This window comes from Calliphora vicina, chromosome 2, assembly GCF_958450345.1.
Source record: "Calliphora vicina chromosome 2, idCalVici1.1, whole genome shotgun sequence".
NCBI lineage: Eukaryota > Metazoa > Arthropoda > Insecta > Diptera > Calliphoridae > Calliphora > Calliphora vicina.
Genome location: NC_088781.1, coordinates 141,925,306 through 141,949,301, shown reverse-complemented (window position 1 = coordinate 141,949,301; position 23,996 = coordinate 141,925,306). Strand labels below are relative to the sequence as shown.

The 23,996-nt window shown below is 29.6% G+C and overlaps 3 protein-coding genes and 9 non-coding genes across 12 annotated transcripts in view; 1 reads left to right on the top strand and 11 right to left on the bottom strand.

Annotated features, from left to right (window-relative positions):
- Positions 1-2,888: 2,888 nt before the first annotated feature.
- Marf1 (meiosis regulator and mRNA stability factor 1-like protein) lies at positions 2,889-7,820 on the bottom strand. The gene is made up of 8 exons (XM_065502340.1): positions 6,897-7,820; positions 6,603-6,734; positions 5,052-6,530; positions 4,586-4,852; positions 4,260-4,521; positions 3,315-4,186; positions 3,176-3,244; positions 2,889-3,104 (listed from the first exon to the last, which is right to left on the bottom strand). The coding sequence occupies exons 1-8, from the start codon at positions 7,689-7,691 to the stop codon at positions 2,973-2,975; spliced, it is 4,008 nt and encodes a 1,335-aa protein (XP_065358412.1). The 5' UTR covers positions 7,692-7,820; the 3' UTR covers positions 2,889-2,972.
- Positions 7,821-12,454: 4,634 nt separating this feature from the next.
- On the bottom strand, positions 12,455-16,258 carry RpS5a (ribosomal protein S5a). Its single transcript, XM_065502339.1, has 5 exons — positions 16,157-16,258; positions 15,140-15,539; positions 14,754-14,870; positions 14,234-14,332; positions 12,455-12,614 (listed from the first exon to the last, which is right to left on the bottom strand). Exons 2-5 carry the CDS (start codon positions 15,536-15,538, stop codon positions 12,546-12,548), a joined length of 684 nt encoding a protein of 227 aa, XP_065358411.1. The 5' UTR covers position 15,539; positions 16,157-16,258; the 3' UTR covers positions 12,455-12,545.
- Positions 12,710-12,853, bottom strand: LOC135952782 (small nucleolar RNA psi28S-1192). The gene has a single exon (XR_010576142.1). It is a non-coding gene; the product is annotated as a small nucleolar RNA psi28S-1192 (small nucleolar RNA).
- LOC135952780 (small nucleolar RNA psi18S-1854) lies at positions 12,905-13,060 on the bottom strand. Its single transcript, XR_010576141.1, has one exon. It is a non-coding gene; the product is annotated as a small nucleolar RNA psi18S-1854 (small nucleolar RNA).
- Positions 13,083-13,226, bottom strand: LOC135952784 (small nucleolar RNA psi28S-1192). The gene has a single exon (XR_010576144.1). It is a non-coding gene; the product is annotated as a small nucleolar RNA psi28S-1192 (small nucleolar RNA).
- On the bottom strand, positions 13,277-13,432 carry LOC135952779 (small nucleolar RNA psi18S-1854). Its single transcript, XR_010576140.1, has one exon. It is a non-coding gene; the product is annotated as a small nucleolar RNA psi18S-1854 (small nucleolar RNA).
- LOC135952783 (small nucleolar RNA psi28S-1192) lies at positions 13,452-13,595 on the bottom strand. Its single transcript, XR_010576143.1, has one exon. It is a non-coding gene; the product is annotated as a small nucleolar RNA psi28S-1192 (small nucleolar RNA).
- Positions 13,655-13,809, bottom strand: LOC135952777 (small nucleolar RNA psi18S-1854). Its single transcript, XR_010576138.1, has one exon. It is a non-coding gene; the product is annotated as a small nucleolar RNA psi18S-1854 (small nucleolar RNA).
- On the bottom strand, positions 13,876-14,024 carry LOC135952786 (small nucleolar RNA psi28S-1192). Its single transcript, XR_010576146.1, has one exon. It is a non-coding gene; the product is annotated as a small nucleolar RNA psi28S-1192 (small nucleolar RNA).
- On the bottom strand, positions 14,042-14,189 carry LOC135952785 (small nucleolar RNA psi28S-1192). The gene has a single exon (XR_010576145.1). It is a non-coding gene; the product is annotated as a small nucleolar RNA psi28S-1192 (small nucleolar RNA).
- Positions 15,618-15,773, bottom strand: LOC135952778 (small nucleolar RNA psi18S-1854). Its single transcript, XR_010576139.1, has one exon. It is a non-coding gene; the product is annotated as a small nucleolar RNA psi18S-1854 (small nucleolar RNA).
- A 7,157-nt stretch (positions 16,259-23,415) lies between the features above and the next one.
- Positions 23,416-23,996, top strand: part of LOC135952413 (scavenger receptor class B member 1) — a 46,629-nt gene continuing 46,048 nt past the window's right edge. Inside the window, exon 1 of the mRNA XM_065502337.1 lies at positions 23,416-23,545. Within this exon, the coding sequence (XP_065358409.1) occupies positions 23,527-23,545 (19 nt within the window). The 5' untranslated portion in view covers positions 23,416-23,526. The remainder of the gene's footprint in view (positions 23,546-23,996) is intronic.

Genomic DNA, 23,996 nt, shown 5'->3' with positions numbered 1-23,996 from the left:
CTCGCGGTAGACCAAAGAAAACCAGTCCAGAAACAGATAGGCGGATCGTCCTTATGGTTAAAAAAGACCCTTTCATATCATCGAAAGCTATTTCTGCGGAGCTATGTAACGAAATCAGTCCACAAACAGTTCGTCGTCGTCTTTTACAAGCTAAATTGCCGGGAAGAATTGCCAGAAAAGTGCCACTAATGCGCCAAAAAAATATCAAGACAAGATTAGAATTTGCTAAAGAGCACTTACAATGGTCCGGGTGTGAAGGCGAAAAAAAATGCAGAAATATTTTATGGAGCGACGAAACAAAAATAAATTTGTTTGGAAACGACTGCCAAAGATGTGTACGCCGACCAAAAGGAAAAGAATTCCACGTAAAATTTACAAAAAGACGGTAAAACATGGCGGGGGAAACATAATGGTTTGGGGTTGCTTTTCATGGAATGGTGTTGGTCCGATATTCCGAATAGAAGATACCATGAATGCTAGTGGGTATAGAGACATATTGGAAAACGTAATGCTTCCATGCATCGGAAAATATGCCATTAATATGGACATTCCAGCAGGACAACGACCCAAAACATAGTTCAAGATTAGTTAAAAACTGGTTCTTGGAGAATAACGTACCTGTTTTAAGCTGGCCCAGCCAATCCCCTGATTTAAACCCAATAGAAAACTTGTGGAGTGAATTAAAGATAAGGCTTTCGAAGGAAGTTTTCAAAAATAAAGACGATTTATGGGAGAAAACGCAAAAAATATGGTACGAGATTCCATTGGAGAAGTGTCAGAACTTGATATCCAGTATGCCCAGAAGAGTAGAGAAAGTTTTACAAAACAAAGGTGGATACTGGATACTAGCTTTACTTTAATAATAAACTAATTTTTTTAAGATAAAATTTATTAGCTTTTGTTTAATAAGAATTTTTAAAAATGTATCTATTATTATGAGCACCAAATTTTTCGAAATTTAAGAAATTTAATTTACTTTATAATATTTATTATTAATTATGAAATATTTTGTTTTTGTTTTTTACTCTCCTTTTAACTATATCGACTGAATTTTTTTTATAATTTTACAATATACCATTATTTTTTTTCGTTTTTAAAAAATAAATTTTGGTGTATCTATTATTTTGAGCAGATGTGTATTGTGGATCGTTATTGATAACGGAATCGTTATTACCATGACTGTCTGTCTGTTGAAACAAACTTTCCGCTAAGTCCCAGTTCAGAAGTTATTTAAATTCAGGAAAAATGTCTGAGATATAAGCAAAAAACCACGATTGCCACAATTTTTTTTTTATCTATATTTGGATTACTAACGTCGTATATAACGCCATAGAAATTCGAAACTACAATGGGTCAAACTCACCAAAAAATAGTTTCACTAAAAATTATGTATGATCAAGCTTTATCTTACTATGGTGAAGAGTATATAAAATTCAGCACATTCAAATATTGTTTTTGCATTCGAGGATAAACAAATTATAGAAAATGCAGGAAAATATTCTTAAAAGTGAATTCGCACTAAATAAATCAATTAATTTATCACTTTTAACTTTTTATTTTATAAACTTATTTGGTTTATAAAATAAAATTCCATACAAAAATAGTTTTTAAACCCTTTGATAAATTTTAAATATGAGTATGAGTTTTTCAATAAATAATATCACCAAAACAAATTTCGAATTTTTTCAACAGACAGATGGACATGGTTATATAGACTCCGTTATCTATAACAATCTAGAATATACTTTATGTGGTCGCATTTCAAACTTACCATTAAGACAAGTATAAAAAAAACTGTGCTGAAAAGTATGTATAAATTGTCAAAATTGGAATGGTTTTTTATTTAGGCGAGGTTATAAGGTTATGAGACACAAATGTTTAAATATTTTAGATTATCGTTCAGCTATTTAAATTTTATTACATTTTTTAAACGTAACTATCATAGATGTTCCCGCCAACGGTACATATTTTGCAAGTTACGAAGCTATATGCAAGTTATTAGTAGAGAGTACTGGTTCTGAGACCGAGTTCATTGCATCAGTTTTTGCTGGTGGAGTTGCAGGAATGGCTTACTGGATTTTAGGCATGCCAGCCGATGTGCTCAAAAGTCGCTTGCAAACAGGTTTAAGTCAAGACAAATGAATTTTATATTTAAACTAAATTTGGTTTCCAACTGCAGCGCCGGAAGGAACCTACATACGCGGCACTCGTGAGGTCTTTGTAGAACTTATGAAAACCGACGGACCATTCGCTTTGTATCGTGGTGTTACACCGGTAATGATACGGGCTTTTCCAGCTAATGCTGCTTGTTTTTTTGGTATTGAGCTGTGTAATATGTTTCTTAAATGGGTGGCTCCTAACTTTTAAAAAGTGTTTTGGTTTTTGTACTTAAATAATTTCTATTGTAAATTATGTATTTTTTATATTTTAACTGGCATGCATTTTTTATTTTATAATAATGTTAACAAATTTTTTATTATAAAAATATAAAAGATACAATTAGACCATTGTGATTTTCAAATTGTTTACAAATTTTTGATTTTTTTTAATTGGATTTTTAACATTTTTGTGTATTATAAACTAGACTTAAATTGTTACAATATGGTTTGCTTTCTTTAATTAATTAATTAATGTTTTTCTAGTGGCATGTTTTAAGGATTTTTAGAAGATGTTATTATAATTTTGTTATTTTATTTAACAAAATGTTTATAATTTTAGATTCTTGTTTCTATAAGTTTGGCTGCCACAAAAACATTTTTACATTAAATATTTTTGTTATTTTAGAGCGAGAGAAAATTAAATAATTTATTTTATTACAATTAAATATTTAAATTAATTTATTCTAAATAATCGATACAATCAATATTACAATATTAGATATTTTCGGCAACATTTTTAGGCGAAAGTAAAAAGTTATAAATAATGACAATTAATAAGTAAATTTTGGGTAGTAAAGTAAAAATATAAATAAATTAGGCAATTTTTCTATCATGTGAATCGAAATTGAAAACTTGTTTCATATTTTCAGTTTTCGATAAACTATAAGGGGATAATAACATGGGTAAAACGTTTAGAGCTTTGAGTTCCGGCAAACGTATATTTAACTGTAACAAAAAAGAGTATGTGAATTATATTGTGTAATTTAAAACATCGGCGGCTATCTTTTAATATTTACCAAATCATCCTTGGGTTTTTCACTATTGTTGTTGTTTGTCCAAATCGGGTCTATCCAAAATGGCATATTCTAAAATAAAGTAAGCAATAGGAAGATTATTGATAGCAATTATTAACTCCATTAAATCTAAAGTTTTTACCTCTGATGGTGGTGTATCAGGCTTGGGAGGCTGATATGTTGGACACATTTGTATGTTATTAACTAACTCATAGAGACCAGTTGAAGCTTCCGTGGTGATTGGTAGAAAAGTAGGTTGGTTTGGCATCGTAAGTGTTTGTGTCGGGGCTGGTACTTGGGGAGGAGGCATCATCAGTGTTGGTAAATTTGTTGTGGTCATGTTCGTAGTGACGTCCATAAATGGTTGTTGCTGATAAATGTTACAACCATGTCGACGATCCCACAATTTAGAAGTGGGATATACAGGTGACACTTGTTGCAGTTGAACAGAATTTGTTATATTCATTTCTAGCTGTGGTTGTGTTTGGGATTGCGAGGGCGGTTGCAAACCGCCCATTGGATTACCCGAATTATTTCCACTACCATTTAATTCGCAATATGAAGCCCCTGATGTATTCGAGGAGGTGTTGAACGATTGATTAAACATTATAGAAGAGTTAAAGGAATTTTCCTTGTTATTCGACATGGATGTATTAAACATGTTGGAATGATGAGAGGCCGTCGAATAAATCGATGAATTACTTAGATTATTAAATGAATTGCCGCTGGTGTAATTTTTAGAAGAAGATGACGAAGATCTAGAGTTCTGTTGATAATAATTCGAAGAGTTGTGAGACCGATAGTTGTTGGACGATGAGTAAGAGTTGTTATAGGAAGAAGAAGAGGAGTCCGAAGATATAGCACGAGTTTTAGCTGGAGGTCCTTGGATACTAGAATTACGACTATTATGCTCGCTTAATGGTGGACGAGAAGGGCGTAAACTTTTCTGTTTGTTATAGGGTACTTTTATAGATCCAAACATGTGCTTGTGATTAGCATATGCTGTTAAACGCACTAAATTAAAAAAAAACAAACAAAAAACAATTTAATAAATATTATTTGTGAGAAACAAGGAATGGTTACATACTCTCTGAATTCGGTACGAGGGTAATTTCTGAACGTTCTTGTGTTACACCCAGATTTACATTAAATATATCATCATAAGCTGTTAAAATTGAGAATAAATTCGGATATCCAAATTCAAAAGTTGTAGTTATTGTGCAATCCAATGCGGTTTTAATATCATGTACTATCATCGTTGAGCGCTGCTCCAACAAACGTATAACATTCATCAAAAATTTCATAAATGCTGATATGCTCACATAGGAAATATTGTTTTCAGTTGTAATCTAAAATTATGAACATGTCAGCAAAATTATTTTTACAAGTTATGTAGTTAATAAGTTAACATACCTCTAGAGCATGTTTCATGGCTCTTACTGTTGACTCAGTTGTGTTTTCTTTGAATTTTTCATTGAAACCTTTTATAAAGTCGCTTAATGTTAATGATTTTTTCAGCTCCTCCGGTGAAATGACAGCTTGTTGTTCATTCGAATCTTTCTGATCATACTTTTCCATTTCGTAAGCCAAAAGATATTTGCTTGCCTTATAAGAAAGATTACGAAAAGCGGTATCGCCATTGTGGCATATAATCCATTTGCTTTCATCTTTTTGGTAAACCTTTAAGTAATAAAGTATGAAATAGTAATTAAGTTTGTTTTATTAAAAACATTAGCGGTTTTCATGATGTTGAGCGCTTGTCATTGTAAAAGAGTATTGTGAACATGACTATTTGATTTGTTGACGATACATGTGCTCTTTTACTACATTATCAGGTAAAGTACTCTACATTGTGAATACCGCTATTATGTTTATTTACCTCTACATATGGCAAAAATTCGATCGCTTTTGCAATATCTTTAACACCTAAAGATTGAGGTGTTATTTGATACCCATATTTCTTTTTGTGCAACTTCATAACGTCCTCCAACTTCATAGACTTTTTTGAAGAACCAGTTGTTTTAGCTATAAGTTCCTCAACTTGTTCCGCAAAAACTCTTCTAGCCACCTTTGAAGTTAAGTATATTTTCTTGTCCTCATCATTAGTTAGCTCCATTTCAACAACACCATGAACAGCTTCCATAAGATCAGCAAGCTTTTGAAAGCCGTAATCGCTCAAACGACATTGGTAACCAAAGTGATAATGATATGAGCGAACAAACTTTTGAAACAGTATTGTATACTGGGGAGCATTACAAAACAATTCTACAATTTCCCCGGCAAAAATACACGTTTTTTCCAGTTCACTAGCGGTTTGTTTACGCTTAGGAATTGAGATCAGTATGTCTTTGCCGTTTTGGACTCTGGAGACTACAACAATGTTGGAGTTTACGAGGCCATCCAAGATATCGACAATATCACACACCCCATAATCGGTAACATCAAATGTTCTATTTTGAGTTTGGGCAAAAATAGTTGGCAATTGCGACAGCAGCGCCGATTTATTGCCATGTGCACGAAGAACTCTTAATAAATCAGAAGTGAAACGGCGTATTTGGGTCCGATGAGTCAATGTTATCTGGCGATTTTCTCCATCACCCATTATTTGAACAACGGCTGACAGAGCTTCGAATAGTTCGATAAGTTTTGTGTAGCCATAATCTGCTACACGACACTGTTTACCAAAGTGGTTATGATATGCTGGTATGAAGCGATTAAATTTCATGGTAGCCTTTGGGGACATTTTCACCAGCTCTATAACTTCACGAGAAATTTGATATAATGGATCGGATATGGAATTCTTTGAATATAATTGGTTAGATGAGCCAGCATTTTCCTTGTTCAATTCCAACCAACCCAAAATTTTAATGCCAAAATTGTTAACGGTTATTTGTATGCCCTGAACACAACAAACCAAATGCTCCAAATTGACACCACTATCATTAGGAATAATTTGAGTCTTCAATTGTCCCTCAATGCAATGTACTAGAGAAGCTACCGGTATATCTCCGGCATGATTTTTCAACAAAGGATGTATAATTTGTTGTATTTCAGTTATAGTCATGAATACATTTGGTAGGGGTTCAATTTCCTGCTCAGCCCATCCCTTATGTTGTTCTCTCTTAAAGTGTATGGTGCAATAGGGAACACTGTGTTGTAATCCCTCCATTAGGGGAGAACTTTCCAACGAGTTAACTAAATCTGGATGCAATGTAATAAATTTCTCCTCATTGTTGTCCGAATTAATAATGCAAATGTCCTGCATCTTATAAAGGTCCAACACACTGATGGATGTTTTAAAACGCGATTGAAATAGTTCACGAAACTTATACATGGGTAGAGTATAGCAAGGAACATCCTGAACAGGGAAAATATTTCCCATATAAATATATATGTTGAATTAAATTGCTTAAGCATCAATATTACATACCTTAAGTAGTCCAGCTACTTGACATCTTAAAGTATTTATTTCAGTTAAAGAAGAATCGCGTGTGTATGATACCAACATTCGTTTATGGCCAATTTTCTTGCGGTGTAAATTTGAAACTACTTGTTTCGCAAACTGTAATAAATAAAATCAGGTTTAGACTATTTTCTCAATTTGATCTCTGGTACAATAGTAATCATATTGGTTTAAACTAATCATAACTTACGGCATTGACCTTTGTACTGAGAATTGCTAATTATTAAATTGACAAATCTTTACAAATAAATGAGAACTTACATACAAATCCGGCACTGTTACTTTAGCATATGAACTACCCTCGAATGTTAAGGACACTACTGGAGTTATAGGTTTTAGTTGATTTAGAAGGAAATTCCTTAAACTGGCTTCATCCATAGAGAAATCGAGATTTGTTATTTGTAATGTAACCGTGTCGTTAGGGTCGCTAACCGTTGTATACGATTGGGTAGTACTATATGGAGTTGAAGTCATGACGGTACCACCAGAGCTACTGGAAGAAGTTACAACCGTTGCTAGAGAAACAGATGAGCTTTTATTATCAGTGGTTGACACATTTGTGGTGACAATATTTGGTGCCAATGATGAAGCTACAGCATGGGCATACGTAAATTCTGATGATCCAGCTAAACATTGTGATGCAGTGGTTGTGGCCATCGAATGTGAATGTAAAGGTGCCTGTACCGATGCCGTGGGTAGCGGTGTAGTTGATGTTATAGTTTGTCCCATACCTGGTGGGCATGTTTGGTATATAGGCGTAGCAAACTGATTGTAGGCGGTACCGTTGCTTAAAACCGAAGTTGAAATAGCACTAGTAGTATGTAGCGGTTGGTGTTGAGATGAATTCGGTGTGTTGCAGCGGTTATAAGGCATATAACGGTTTCTTTGATAACCATAGGATGATGTATTGGAGTGATTGGGGTAATAAGCCTGGGTGACAGATGTGTGATTGTTGTGACTATGTTGGTTTGTATGTGAATCGTGTGTCGGTATATGAGTTGTCATCATTGAAGTACCCCCATGCATGTAGCTGCCAGCACTCGTGTATTTGGCCATCAATGATGACGGAATCACTTTATTTGTATAAATATGATTCGGTTGGTGACCATTTCCATTCTTACCACACCCACCTCCACCAGCACCTGCAACATTATAATAACGGCCTGAATTGCGATTGTTGTTAACATCCACGATGTTATTTGTCACTGAAGCCGCCACAGTTGTATAGTAAGGTGCACTAGTTAAATAATCATAATCACCATTTATTTGCTGAACGCCCACTAAATTGCTGATATGTTGATGTGCAGGCGCCTGCGCCTGACCGACGTTGTAATTTATGTAAACATTAGCTGACTCATCTGAATGTAAGCTAATAATGTTGCATAGATAAGTTAAAATTTCAACAAAAGCAAAGATTAAGCTAAATAATTAATTTAATATTAGAAAATTTGACATACCCGTAGTAACGTTCTGCCATTATTCTAACTTTAGAAAATTTTGTTTGATTTCATGTAGTAAATATTTGATCGGATTTCTCATAAACAATTAGAACAGTGGATCTGGAATATAGAAAATGGGTTTATAAGTTTGATGATGGACTGAAATAATATAGAGATATAAATATATACATAGATCGTAAAATCTCCTGTCGAAAACCTAAGTGCTGAGAATGTATTATTAAAAAAATATTATTAAACAAACTGTCGAATGTGTGATTATTTAGTAATTTTTTGTTTGTGAGTTTTTTTTTTCTAGTTTCCGCTCTATGTGTATTTCTCTCTGTATAAAAACTATTGTCCCCATATTCATAAAAAAATTTAATTTAAAGAATGTTTTAAATCAAAATTTCCATACAAAATTTGATTTTAAAACGTTTTTAAATTTAAAAATTGTTTATGAATAAGGCCTTTAATAACACTCTGCTACAAAATGATACTTTTATTCAGAACTTGAAAAGCGACCTAATGGGGGTTATAGACCTAGGTCAGGACATACTAAAACCGTTTTCAAAGATTTTGAAACACCCTCAAAATTTTGAGTTATTTTGAAAAAACCGTTTTAGGGTAGGTCGTAGTACTTTAGTATCTCTAACTCTCACATTATTAGGCCGATTTCAAACTTTTAAACAATTATGCATAGACAAAAAATTAAGCTTTCATTTTATGTATGCATTATAAAAAGTTTAAAATACTCAAAAAGGTATTAATGAAAAGTTGAATAATTTTTACAGTTTTCATCCGATTTGAAAAATTAAAACCATATTTTATTAAGAACTAAATTTTATTTATACATTGATCTAAATTTTTATTAGCTTTCACATTAAAATAAGCAATGAAAAGAGACTAAAATCAGAAAAGTTGATAAATTTAGTTTTTTTAGATATTCTTAACAAAAACAATACTTATAACTTAAAAATGTATCAAAAAATGCACGTCATTTTAAAGCGTAATCAGTTTTCTTTCCAAACCCGTTAAAGTCGGACAAAAACTGACTGAGTTATAGGTCGTTAAGTTGACGAACATCACTGAAAACCGTTTTTTTTTAGAATAACTTCTGAATTTGAGGGTGTTTCTGAAATAATTTGTAATGTACTCAGCAAGACCTACAACCCACGCTAGGTCGTTTTCCAAGTTTTTTCCATAACACCGTGTAATTAATTATTCCAAAAATTTTCTAAGAACTGTAAAATATGTAAAATTTTATATACTGTTTGCATAGCTAATACAATATCTTTACAGCGGTAGAAATAGGAAATAAATTTCAACAACATTTTTTTTTATAAAAAAATAAAATATACATTGGCGAAGGGTATATAAGATTCTTCACACCCGAATATAGAAATTTTACATGTTTTTCTAAAATGTTCTTATTCGACATTTCGAAGGTCTTTAAATTGTACGTTTAATCGCTAAACTACTTTTAAAAAATTAGCTTTTTTGGGCTCCTGAAAAGTTGTTGAACCATTTTCGTTCAACAACTTTACATGTAAAATAATTCTTAAAATTTAACAAGCTTCTTAATTTTATATTTTTTTAAATCAAAAAAATATATAACTGTAAATAATATAAAACTCACGCCAAATGCGTGGGATTATGCGAATTTTATTAAAAGAAAAAGGCGCCAAAATCAGATTCTTTTTATTAAATTTGTTTTTTTACCTTTCGTATTTTTATGTATGTGTATGTATATAGAAATAAAATTGTTTCAAATTATATGTATAAAATTTATATTATTTCTTAGAAAATAATCACTTGTTGTTTTGGTGCAATAAAAAAACTTATATATTTAACTAGTTTTCATTAAATTTAATATTAATGAAAGTTTTCTATAAAAAAATTCCTTTTTAAACTTAAATAATTTTTTCACTAAAAAATTTTGCACAAATAATTTAAAAGACGCGACTATTTGGATTTAAGGGCGGAGATTTATTTCAAATATTATATGATTTATATGAAAATTATTTGATTTTAACACAACACCAGACATATAATATATTTTTTTTCTTTAAAATGTTCACGTTTTAACTTTGCGCACATTATAGTCGTTGTGCCAATATTGAAATATGTATTCAAAAACGGTAGCTTATGTTTAAGATTTATACCAAGAGAGTTATGGAATATTATGGAATGAAGAAACATAGAAGTGTTATACCGTTATAATTGATTCTGTATCTCTATTTTTGTCAAATTAAATACAGTAAATATCGTTTACACTTTAAGAGATGTTTTCTATTTACATGTCGATCATTTAATGTTCGCAATTTTAAGAGGTCAATAAAAAAGTATAAAATCTTAGAAATTTCGTATAAATAAAATGACTCAACATCGTTTTAATCGTAACTCTATTTTATGAGTTGGTTTTGAATTAAGAGAGCAATATGTATTTATAAGAATATTTCTCTTTACAATAAACAATTGGAAAGAAATTAGTAAACAAAATAATTTTTGTGATAAAATTTATTTATTGAAAAATTTTAGTGAAACAATATTTATGCAAAAAACGTTTAAAAAACGAGTTCCTGGAAAACGCAGCGTTTTCAAATCACTTACGGTTTCAAAATCGTAAAACGCATTTCACCATTTTCTGAAAACCACTCGATTTGCTATTGGTTTCAATATACACTAGCGGTTTAAAAACGCCAAATTTTTAGCGTTTCGTTTGTCGTTTTTTCAAATCGAAAACGCCAAATTTAAGCGATATGCGCTTTTCAGAAAATGGGCGTATGTAATGCATCAATCATCTTTGTATGTTATTTGGTTGGGGGCTTCAGAAAGTTGATTTCAATAGACAGTCAGACATGGATATATCGTTTAAATTTTCTAAAAAATTAAATATTTAATGTTATTAGATAAATTCACTGAATTTTTATAGTTATTGGTTTATGAAATTTAAACTGTAAGTTTAATATTGAAATTCGCAAAGAATTGAAAATCGCAAACGATAATAATTATGTATGTAAAGGAAATCGATTTTCAAAACGAATGCTTTCGAAACTGGATAACGTTGTGATAAATTTCGTATTATCTATACATAGTTAAAAATTCCAATCTGATACTATATATTTGATACCATCATTTTTATCAAATTTGTTGACCAAATTAATTTAAATTTTTCATTTAGTCTGTATTTTGAAAGGAAATAATAACTCAACAGTTAAAAAACCTACTTGAAATCAAACGAAATTTAGCACTCTTTTAAATCGGTAATTTTAAAAACGATCGGTTTCCATCAAATAACTGATTAACATTTTCTGGTTAAACAAATATCTTAAATTGGCGTAGAAGTACATACATACATACATATTGCTAATTCCGAAATTTTATGATAGGTTATTTTGTAATCTAAATAAATTTTCGGTTTGGTGGCATCTTCTTTAATTGAATCAAAATAAGATTATCATTCTTGAATTAATAGTTTCCATCTCTATTTGTATACCCTTTCCTATGAATGGTAAGGGTATTCATATGTACATCAGAGCTGTAAAAGAATCATTCTTTTTTGATTTTAATACGTTATGAATTAGCTAAATTTTTAAATAAATCATTTTACAACAAAAATGAATTGAATGAAATTTTAATCAATTCAATGAATTAAGCAGAAATGAATTTCAATTCAAATCAGCATTTTCATACTAAATATGTACTACAAAAAATTAAAAGTCCAACTTTAGCTTTAAATTTCTCAACAACTGCTGAACCGATGTTTATGATCTTAAAACTGGAAAAAATTATAAAATCTATTTCTATCGGTTCAAAAGTTTGGCCGATGAAACACGATTCTGTGCAGCGTATGGAACTGAAAATTAGTAAAAATCGGGAAAAATATTTTTTTTAACCAAAATTATTTTTTCAACTACATTTAAATTTGGTGAAGGGTATATAAGTTCAGCCCTGACAAATGTAGCACAAATTTGAATCAAATCACTGACCGTTTTTAAATTACACGTGTGATTTGTACTTGTTCTGTAATAACTCGATGTAGTAAATTTCGGTTTGATTTTAAATATTCGAAATCACAAATTCGATATCAATTGGTAAAGCGCGTTAAAGTACGAAATGCTTCCAATAGTAACAAATTGTTATCGATATGCTACGCAAACACCATTTTTGGGCAGTCAAAAAATTCTTAACCCAAACAATTTTTATCAGCTCTAATTTTTTTCGAATAAAGAAATGTAAAAGTGTTTTATGAGTTTTCTCCTAATGATGATGAAATCAAATAATTCTCATTTGATTGTTAATTAAGAATGGATTTCGCTGAAGCTCATTGAATTTTTTTTTTTTAATTAAATCAATATGTAGTAGTAAAAAACGAAAGTATTATTATTTTTAAGAGATGTGTTTTATTATCTTTTCATTATTAAAAAAAAGTGTAAATTATACACATGGTAAAAACAGTACATGTATGCATTTATCTGTTGGACTTGGCAACACGTTCCAATTCATCCTTCTTCTTGATGGCATAAGAGTTGGAAGAACCCTGAAAGTAAATTAAAATAAAAAAATTGTAAATTTCAAGTTGTATAAGATTTTTATTTCTAAGATATTCTAATATAAATATACGTATATTATAAGAAATGTAGTTCTACGTTTCTCGGGCACATTAAAATGTTTAATTACTTCAAGCGCCAGGATAATAAAACTAGATTACTCTGGTCTACAAGCGAGGCTATAGTCAATTGGTTAAAGTACATAACACAGCATTAGAGTAGACCTAATTTTTAATATTCATTAGCAATAAATATTTATTTAGATACAATAGTCGTTTATTTTTTGAGATTGTTGATGTTCACTTAATTAAGGTTTATATCTTTTAGCCGATATCCTTAAGAGGAATAGTTAAACATGGTGTTTTCTCTGGTCCTTTTGAATACCAAAGAATACTTTGATACATATTCTAAGGTTTTAGTTAAGGACTGGGGGGTTATATCAACATTATGTAATTTGTTTTTGTGGTTCTACGTTTCTCGGGCACAATAAAATGCTTAATTACTTCAAGCGCCAGGATAATAAAACTATATTACTCTGGTCTACAAGCGAGGCTATAGTCAATTGGTTAAAGTACATAACACAGCATTAGAGTAGACCTAATTTTTAACATTAATTAGAACTAAACGTGATTTAAGATGCTAAATCGTTTAGTTTTTGAGATTGTTGATTTTCACTTTATTAAGGTTTATATCTTTTAGCCGATATCCTTAAGAGGAATAGTTAAACATGGTGTTTTCTCTGGTCCTTTTGAATACCAAGGAATACTTTGATACATATTCTAAGGTTTTAGTTAAGGACTGGGTTATATCAACATTATGTAATTTGTTTTTGTGGTTCTACGTTTCTCGGGCACATTAAAATGTTTAATTACTTCAAGCGCCAGGATAATAAAACTATATTACTCTGGTCTACAAGCGAGGCTATAGTCAATTGGTTAAAGTACATAACACAGCATTAGAGTAGACCTAATTTTTAGCATTCATTAGAAATAATAAACGTGATTTAAGCAGCAATAGTCGTTTGTTTATTTTTTTGAGATTATTGATTTTCACTTTATTAAGGTTTATATCTTTGAGGCGATATCCTTAAGAGGAATAGTTAAACATGGTGTTTTCTATGGTCCTTTTGAATACCAAAGAGTACTAAAATTGTCTTCTGAGGTTTTAGTTAAGGACTTGATGTATACATTTCTTAGGAATCCCTATCAGTTTAACCCCGTTATGGAGCAATGCAATTGGAATAATTAAAAATTTTGTAGATTTACGTTTCTCGAGTACGTTAAAATGTTTTGTTACTTCAAGTACTAGGATAATAAAACTTCATTAAAATTGTTATTGTCCTCAAGCGAGGCTAAGATATTTGAATATTGTTTATAAAGTAGCATTAGAGAGGACATATTACGATAATTTATATTATTTTTGTGATTTTACGTTTCTCGAGCAATAATCCAGCCATGAAAGGTAAAAGATTATTGCTAGGATAATAAAATCTTGTTTTTCTCTTGTCTACAAGCGAGCCAATATAATTATGTAAATACATTATACTGCATTAGAGTAGACGGATTAAAATAAAATATATGATTTCAAATTTTAATAGAATATAAATTACCTTAGCAGCGTTGATCAATTCATCGGCCAAGCATTCAGCGATGGTCTTGATGTTTCTGAAAGCAGCTTCGCGGGCACCAGTGCACAACAACCAAATAGCCTGAAAACAAAAGATTTCAATATGTTATAAGAACTCTTTTTATTTATCAAAAAATAAAATCAAAAATATAGTGTAGATTGTTTTAAGATCACTTTAAGTTTGCCTAGTATATACAACAAGCTCATTACAATAGATTTCTTAAATTTTTTCTGGCCCAGTAGCATAACCTCACATTTTTTGCACTTTCGAATGTAAGCAATGTATCTGGGACTGGTGTTAAAACTATTTTAATGGATGTGTATCTTCATTTCATACATTAAATGCCTATTATAATATGGCTAAATAATGCTACGGATAAAAGACAATTATTGGGTTAAATTTATTCATATAGCCATGTGTTATAGTCCTTCAAACACTTGATGTATTTAGTTTTGAAAGATATTGTGCAGGGCATAGATTTTAATATTTTACTATAACTTACTTGGTTGACACGACGGAGAGGTGACACATCGACGGCTTGACGACGAACGGTACCAGCACGACCGATACGGGTAGAATCTTCACGGGGACCAGAGTTGATGATGGCGCTTACAAGAATCTACAGAAAAAATTAAATATAATTACTAAAAGTTCATTTTCATTTTTAAAAGTCTAAAAATTTAATGACAATTATTGTTTAATTTAAAACATTCATAAAACAGCATTTGTTTAAGCTGGATTATATTCGTTAAATTAAACTATTTTAATCTGCGTCTTATTCTACCTGCTTGTCAAGTTGATTACTTTATTATAAAGTAATTCTCAACAACAGTTTAGCATAAGACACAATGCGTAAATAATTTTTGAAGTGGTTGAGTCTTTTCTCACCTGCAAAGGATTTTCACCAGTCAACAAGTGAATGATTTCGAAGGAATGTTTGACAATGCGGCAAGACAAGAGTTTCTTGCCGTTATTGCGACCCTTCATCATCAAGGAGCTGGTCAAACGTTCAACAATGGGGCATTGAGCTTTACGGAAACGCTTGGCAGCATAACGACCAGCAGAGTGAGGTAAATAACGAGCAAACTTCTCCTTAACGGAGATGTAATCTTGCAAAGAGATGTCATTGACAGTAACATCATCGCAAGACCAGCGACCGAACAATTTAATTTCGGGCAATTCAGTGGTGGAGACAACGTTGGTTTCCAACAAAGTCTCAGCACCCTCAGTCTCAATTGGAGGCTGCTCCTCAAAGGTTTCGGTAACGTTCTCAGCAACTTCAGCCATGCTACAGAAAAAAATAAAAAAACATGTTAATAAACAGATTCCATCAAACACGTTTTCATAAAAAATTTAAATATGTAAATTGTTTCGAATGTTGTTTTTCACTTTATTAAGGTTTATATCTTTGAGCCGATATCCTTAAGAGGAATAGTTAAACATGGTGTTTTTTGTAGTCCAATTGAATACCAAAGAAGTTAATTTTGTAGCAACTAAGGTTTTAGTTATGGACGGGATGGATGGATGCACAAATATTTTATTCGTTGTAAGGCAATGTTTTTTTTTATAAATAAATATCGATGAGTAACCACACCATACACAATTTTATTAACACAATGAAATTTTAAATTAATTTGAGATTTTGTGGGATATTTGATTTTCAATTGAAAAAGCTATATTTACACGTGTAATTTAATAATTCAATAGGCGGAATTTATCATCTCACATTTTTGACATTTAGACTTAACCTCATTTTTTCAAACAAAATCTTTAAAACATTTTTTCACAATTTTAACTTTAAGAATTTATTAATTTTTTATAATACAATAATGTAGGGTAGTATTTAAAATATTTATTCATCATTTTATGTCGATTAAATAGCAAATTTCCAATAAAAAATCTTACTTTTTCACTATGAAAAATTATCCCGATGCAAACAGCAATGGCGTTCGCCAGAAAAAGAACATGTTGACGCAATGCTGCCAAGTTTGTGCGCGCTGTATCCGGTTGTCAAAACTGTCAAGTGGCCATTTTTGATAATATGGCATCTTTTTGTAGTTCTTTGGCGATATGGTAGTATTATTTTAATGTTTAACTTGATAACAGGAGATGGCGCTGTATGGTTTTATTAATAAAAAATTAAACAAATATTGATTATTATGGATACAATAATTAAAATTAAATATATTACGTTGTAGTTTACATAATAGCATTTTTCATTTGTCTTGTAATAATTTAATCATAATTACATTATAATAAATCGAGATTTCTGTGAAAAAAATAGAACTAGTTTTCTTTTCCCATATTAAATAAACTCAATATTACGAATATTTTTGCACTCAAAATTTTCATACGTATCAATTGCAAAGTAGTTGTTTTCAAAAAAATAACTTAAATAAAAATTTCATCATTCATTTATAGTGTAAATTTCATACAGAACTTCTAATTCTGAAGCCCTAATAATTCAAAAATCGTTAGTTGAATTCGGTAAATTGAAATTCAGAATTTAACACGATTTCGATATTTCATAAATTTATTTATATGTATTAAGTTTTAAATATATTCAATGTATCGCTCACTTTATACAATAGTAATACAATTTGCATAGACACAGTTTTTGCAATATAATTTAAAATTTTCAGATTTCTGTTACACAAAACTTTTAACAATTTCGGTTTACAGAACAGGTGGCAATAAAAATTTACAAATTTGCTAGTTTTGTTAAACACAGTTTGCAAAAACACGGAAAGTGTAAATTAAAAAAATACAATTTAGAAAATTCTGAAATACCGATTTCCCAATACCGGTCCGGTATTGCAAACCCTAATTGTAATTAATATGACATTTTCTACTTTCAGCATGATTAAAACTTATTGATGTAAAGCCCTTTTTTACTGGTTTGTCTTTTTTAGGAAGTAGTTTCGTTGTCAGCAGATGTATCAATTGATGCAATAATACTTCCTCTCTGTAGCTAGTGTATTCGAAAAATGCTTTATCATTTAATACAATTAACTGACCTACCTCACATGATCTCAGTTTTGAAATTTAATAGACAAAATATAGGTATAAGGTGTTTTTGAAATTACTTGTATTTACACGACACCTTGTAATTATTTTTATTTCTAATATATAGCTATTCGATATATCCATTAACTTAAATTCTTATAATTTCTATAAAGTAAACACAATAAATAATAAAATAGTATACACAAAGTACGTCAGTGTATTTATTATAATACTTACATACTTGTAATCATAGATCATTATTGATTTAGTTCCTTTTAATGTTGATGATTTTTAATGGATTTTAATTACAGAGTTTTGGAATGAAAATTTGTAATTGATACTTTACAGTACATATATTCTTACATATTACAAATTCTTTATAAAAAATTACAAAACAGTATAAACAACAATAATGTAATATCATTACAAAGAAGTATTGGAAATATTTTGCCATATTTTTTCAGTAATTTTAAATTATTTTTTTTTTTACTAATTTCAAATTGTAAAAAATGTTTATGTGAATGTAATTAAAAGTTACATCGGACAAAAAAAATAAACAAAATGTTAAAACATACAAGCATACATACATATTAAAATTATCACTTATACATTTGTTGACAATACAATGGAAACTTTTCCAAATATTCAATAAATAGGCCAAAATCCCCAAAAAAAATCTTAAGAAATTTGTATTTTTTAGTGTTTCATTGGTATATGCTTTATTATATTAATAAAATATGTAATTCATTAAATTCTTAAAATATAAAGCAAAGTAATAAGTATTCATTATTATGATATTCACAAAACAATGGAAACTTGGTTTCATTTTTACAAAAATATTTTGGACCCGTTCATTCAGTATTTGTTGGATAGGTACTGGTTACTGGTTCACTAAAAATTCAATTGCATCCTTTAAATAATTTGCCATTCCCTAATTATCGTGGTATACCTCCCAAATCGTGGTATAACTCGAGATCTTGCGACCACTTCAAAACACGTACCTTTTTATCGACTGCTGCACTTGTTTTTAAAGAAAAATGCTAATATTTTATAAATTTATTTAGAATTTCTATATAAAATAACAATTTTAGCATTTTTTTTATATGAATTAGCACTGTTGTATACATTTTGGATACATACTATGACTTGAAATGGATATGTATCCAATTCAAGTAATAGTGTCTTATTTATCTACTTGGGGTTCAGTCTCCTTCCTTTCTTCCGTCTAACCAATTTTGTATTCACCCCAGGAGAGAACAGTATTCCATTTCTGTCTCTCCCAGTTTTAATGTTATATATAAGTTTGTCATTCCGTTTGTAATATCTACATTTTTCATTTGCGACCTCACAAAGTACACATATTCTGGATCGTTATAGATGGCGGAGTTGATATAACCATGGCCATGAAATCAACTTTCCGTAGCCCCCAAATAACTTAAATACAATCAAGAAAACCGGCCCACAATTGGCTGAGATATAAGGAAATAAACAGGACAACCTCGATTATTGACCTATTTTTGAATATATCTGGATTAGTAAGTCATTAGACAATATAATGCATAGTAAGTCGGACCTACAATGAGTCAATATTTTAAAACCCTAATTTTTTTCCATCCAAACAAATTTTTTATCATAAATCTTTTTTCACTAACTAATGTGCTGTTTTTCTATAGCGAACGAGTACTTTGAGTGGAAATTTAACATGTGATTTGTTATTGTAATAAAAACAAAATACATGTAAAACGTCCACTCAAAACGCTCATTCGCTATAGAAAAACAGCACATAAAACTAAACTAAATTTAAAAACATTAAATTTTGAAAAAAAAATTTAAATTGTGTTTACCTACCTGAAATAATTTAAAAAAATTAAAAATGAAATGTTGAAAAATAAAATATTTTAAATTTTGCTTACCTAAAAATATTTAAAATTTGTATTTTAAACTATAGTTTGGTGAAGGGTATACAAGATTCGGCACAGCCGAATATAGCTCTCTTATTTGTTTTTAAAAATAAGAATTTTTTTGAGGGGTGCCGCCAAAATCCACACCAAACAATTTGATGTCATTTTGATTGGTATCTTTCCAGAAATGGGCATCACCGTATAATGAGCGAAGCACGCAGAATGTTGCCTGAACAGAACACCCATTTCAATAAAACAATATTGCAAAAATATTTTTCTGTTATTGAATGTATTTTGGGAGATTAGCTTAATGTTCCTACATATTACTTTTATTATCAGAAAATCTAACAGTAATTTTGTAATGTTTACATTTATTAATAAAAAAATTGCTATGAAAATAATCAGAAAACTATTCAATTCACACTTATTAAAACGTGAGAACAACAAATTGCACAAAAATTATATAAAAAAAATTGATAATCTTTCATTGAACTTTGCTTAAATAATGTATTTTCTGTCTTCTTAAAAATAAAAAAAACAAAACAAATGAAGAGACAATTTCACCTAACTGCTTGCACATGCCTAATTTTGGAAAATAATTGTAGGAAATCGTCAATGATTTAATCCACACCAGCCAATTAATAAAATTAAAATAAACAATATTTTAACCTCATTTAAATGCTTCACTTACTCTGTTGAATAATTTTTTATTCCTTATGTACGTACATATTGGTATTACTTACATATAATATTTAAATGATGATGGAAGAAAATGTGATATGATATTCAATATAAACCTTAAGGACTTTCACAGATTATCATTCATGAACATATCTTCGAGCACCCACAAGAAGTCCTATGTGTTTATAATAACTTTTCAGGAGAGCAAAAATACAGTTTTATTATTATATTAATATCTTTGATAACTTTGGGTTCATATTTGAGAATAGTTTGGATTTGAGATATCAGATATCATATACGCAGTGAGGTACAATACAATGACATATTTTGTTTTAAACTACGCCTAATAATAATTATAAATGCATATTTCTATTAGGTTTCTATTTCAACTTTAAAATTTTTCAAAACGAATTTTTCGTTTCTAAGTCTAAATTTTTATTAGAGGTGAATAAAATTTCATTAGCTCATCAAGTCGAATTTATTATAAGGTGGTGTCGATTCTACAACAAGTACAACATTTACAAAAACCACATGTAATTTGTTTTTGTGGTTTAGAAACTTTTTTTTTGGAAATAATTCGGTATCTCGGGAACTATTGGGGATATTATTACAAAATTTCACATGGTTAGAGCTGAGGTGTTTTTGAGTTGAATTACATTTGTTCAGCTTCCTATGGGTAATACAGGCTAGTTTGTGCCCCCTCAAAGTTGGTCACCTCGGGTCTCAAAATTTTTAAAAAAATTCATTTATGATCCGAATGAGCTGAAATTTAAAATATAAATAGTCCTTGAGAAGATCTACAAAAAATACGCTTACATGTGTAGGTTATCTCCTTCAGTTGAAGAGATATTTAGGTTTATTTTTTTTAATTTTATTGCCAAAATATCAGCTATATTGGCAATAAAATTCTAAATAAAATAAAAAAAACTTGGTAACAGTTATCTCGTCCGTGTAAAAAGTTACACGCATCCAAAGTTGGAACATGTAAAATGGGCCTAATTGTTTACGATTTTTCCTAAAAAAGTCCCTATATTTTTTCTTTTGTAGAAACAAATTTTCTTTGGGACTATATACAATTTTTATATGTTCCGGAAAGAAAACTTAATGCAAAAGCATGTAAAGTAAAATTGGGCTCACTTAAGCGGACACAGTATCCCCCAGACCTATCCAAACTTGGACAATTTTAAAAAAAATATTTAGGTTTCAGTAAAAAATTCTAAAAAGCAAAGCACCGATCCTCGAAAAAGTTCCGTATTTGTATAACGCGTTGTTTGAGCTGTCAAAGTCTATCTGTTGTTATAACAATATATTGATAATTTTACATGTGTAGTAGTATTCGCTGCAACAAACACTAGTGAATTTGAAATATCAAAATCAAACGTTAAAAAATGTTTCAATACAGTTTTCAAGCATAACAAAGAAATATTTGTTGAAAAAAATATAAACATTTGAATTTTTTCAAGAAATTTTATTTCACGAAAAATAAATTAAATTAATTTAACTTATTTGCCAGAAAACTTGCAAATAATGAGGTTTTAAAACTTGGTACAACATTAAAAATTGTCTTGAAACGCAAATATCGTTTCGGTTTTTATATGGAATTTGACATAAATGCGTACCGGCAAATATTTTTTATATATGTAGTTTGATATTAGGTGTGTTCGCGTACATTCCAGTAAAAAATATCCAGTAACTTTATTTTAGAGAGTAAAAATAAATTACTCTCAATCTGAAAAGTAACCAGAAAAAGTACGCGAACAACAATTTGTAAAAATAAGTTGTATTTTATTATAAATCAATTTAAAACGTTTGTTTTGTGCTATTTTACTTATTTATTGTCTTTGCAAAACTTGTAAATTGTATTAATTTTCAACTTTTTAGTTTTGTTTGCATATGCAACCATATTTTTATCTTGATATTTTTTACTGGACAAAAAATGTCCAGTAAAAAATATCATGTTCTCTATCTACGAACTGTCACTTTTACCAATCTCTTGCTCTCTCGTTACAAGTTTTTAAAAGTATACGAACGGAATCCCGTAACTTTCAGTGATAATTTGTACAAATTATTAAAAATTATCAAGTACGCGAACACAACTATTATCGCGTGCTATTTCTATAATCAGCTGTGCTCTCGATGACACCTTATTAAATGCACCTTGGTTTCGGTTTAATTTTTCGTTCAATCGCTTGGATTTCCGAAATTAATAAAATATATTAATGATGGATTGAAGAAAAAAAGTAACTGTATTCATAAATATTCAATTAGAATAATAAATCAGCTGTTTTAAAAATTCAAATTTGTGAAACTGTAAAAACTCAACATTTGGGAGGAAGTCCTCGTAAAACAACTCCAGGACAAGATTATTTAATAAAAAGAGTTTTTAAGAAATTCTCAAAAAAGACTCCTCTAGAGGTTAGTTCTTGAAATGTTAGCCGCAGGGCAAATGAATCTGGTCTTGGTTGCTATCGTTCTTCGAAAAAAGATCTAAATTTTATCAGATTCGTCAGTGACACATCTCTGTGTCAGTCCAGATGTATTAGTTTATTTTAGTTTCTAGTACTTCTTATTTTTTTTAAATAAATTTCAATATCGATATATATAAAAATTCCGCGATTTTGTATTGTAGATATTTGTCAAAGTGTTCGAGAAGCAAATAATCGGAAAGAAAGTCTAGAGATATGCGCGGTCATAACTAACTCACTAAATCACGAAACATTAAAACGTTAAATTATTTTAAACCCCAATATTATGAGTTGAAATGGTAAACATTAGCTAAAGACGATAGATAGATGATGGAACCAAAAAAGAATTATCGATAAACCAATTTCAATTAAAATTTTCTAAAAAATTAGGTTAAACCTCAGACAATACTAATATTTTTTAGAAATAAATATTTGCCTAATCATATTTTTGTCAGTATTTCTAGGTCTAGGTCTTTAGTGTTTGGTTTTATTATCACGAAAAAGCTTAAGGCAGGTTAATTGATATTTGTTTATTGCTGCGATGGCTCAATAGCAACAAAATATCTACGCCATTGGCTTATCATTCGGCTTGGAACTCACAACAACCTTGAATTCAAGGAAAATCAACCCCATTCTTTACATATGTTTTTATTATTTGTTTTATTACCAAAACAAATCATTTGTTTTCCTCGTTTTTAACATATAACATAACATAAAGAATATGGACCACTTACGATTACATTGTAGAAATAAATAATTAAAATCTTACAATTGTCTTCAAATTTATAGCGTTACATACACACTTACTTACTTGTTGTTTGAGAGATGTTTGACGTTTGCTACACGAGTTTTTTGCTTTTTTAATATATTTTTCTGTTATTATAAATATAAATTAACTTATACAAAGAAAGTTCTTATCAATTAATTAAGTTGTGTATTATTTTAAAAAAAGTTGAAAGTATGGTTCGTTTTTTATGATTAAGTCTAGATTAAATTTATATTTGAGTATAAATAAATAATATTTAAAATTTGGATTTTAAATGCGTGATTTTACTCAGCGACAAAGAACACTTTTTTTGAAAAGAAAAACTAAGTAAAAAAATAATTATTATAATAATAAAAAAAAACAAACAATAAACATTTGTGAGAAGATATAAAACTGAATGCTGCAACAAAGAATAAATATAAATTTGTTTCTTAAAAATCCTTCAAAAAAATTCTCATGATACTGATAATTAAATGTAAGTTTACAAAAAAATTTATATTCCAAAAAACAATTAAAATAATAAATTGCCTAAGGTGTCATTTGATAAGTTCTAACTTTTTTTAAAAAAAATGTATATGTGTTGTTTTACTAAATTTGTATGCACCTTTTCAATGAATACAAAAATGTGCAAGTTAATTTTTTAGAAAACTACTGCTTCCCAGTTACATTTATATATGTAGTGGTTGGTCGTTAAAAATGTGTGTTTGAAACTAAAACTTTAAAACCTCCAAAAGTGGTTACAAAAAAATAGTCCGACAATTTTCCTGCCGCCGGAAGAAAATAGTCCAGCCGCCGCTGAAAATTGTAGGCCGCCTTGTTTCTCTGCGGCAGGAAATGAATTGAAATTTTGACAAATACCTTTAATTTTATCACAGTGGCAAAACATACATGTTATTTGTCAATATATGAACATTAGCATACTTTTA

Bases quoted from the DNA above. Each gene is read 5' to 3' on its own strand.
- Marf1 (XM_065502340.1), bottom strand. From the start codon at position 7,691: ATGGCCAAATACACGAGTGCTGGCAGCTACATGCATGGGGGTACTTCA. The intron at 6,531-6,602 runs GTATGTAATATT...TTCCCTGTTCAG, and splicing joins AAGTAGCTGGACTACTTAAG to GATGTTCCTTGCTATACTCT. The intron at 4,853-5,051 runs GTAAATAAACAT...TATTACTTAAAG, and splicing joins AATTTTTGCCATATGTAGAG to GTTTACCAAAAAGATGAAAG.
- RpS5a (XM_065502339.1), bottom strand. From the start codon at position 15,538: ATGGCTGAAGTTGCTGAGAACGTTACCGAAACCTTTGAGGAGCAGCCT. The intron at 14,871-15,139 runs GTGAGAAAAGAC...TTTTTTCTGTAG, and splicing joins CTGGTGAAAATCCTTTGCAG to ATTCTTGTAAGCGCCATCAT. The intron at 14,333-14,753 runs GTAAGTTATAGT...TTTTGTTTTCAG, and splicing joins CTCTCCGTCGTGTCAACCAA to GCTATTTGGTTGTTGTGCAC.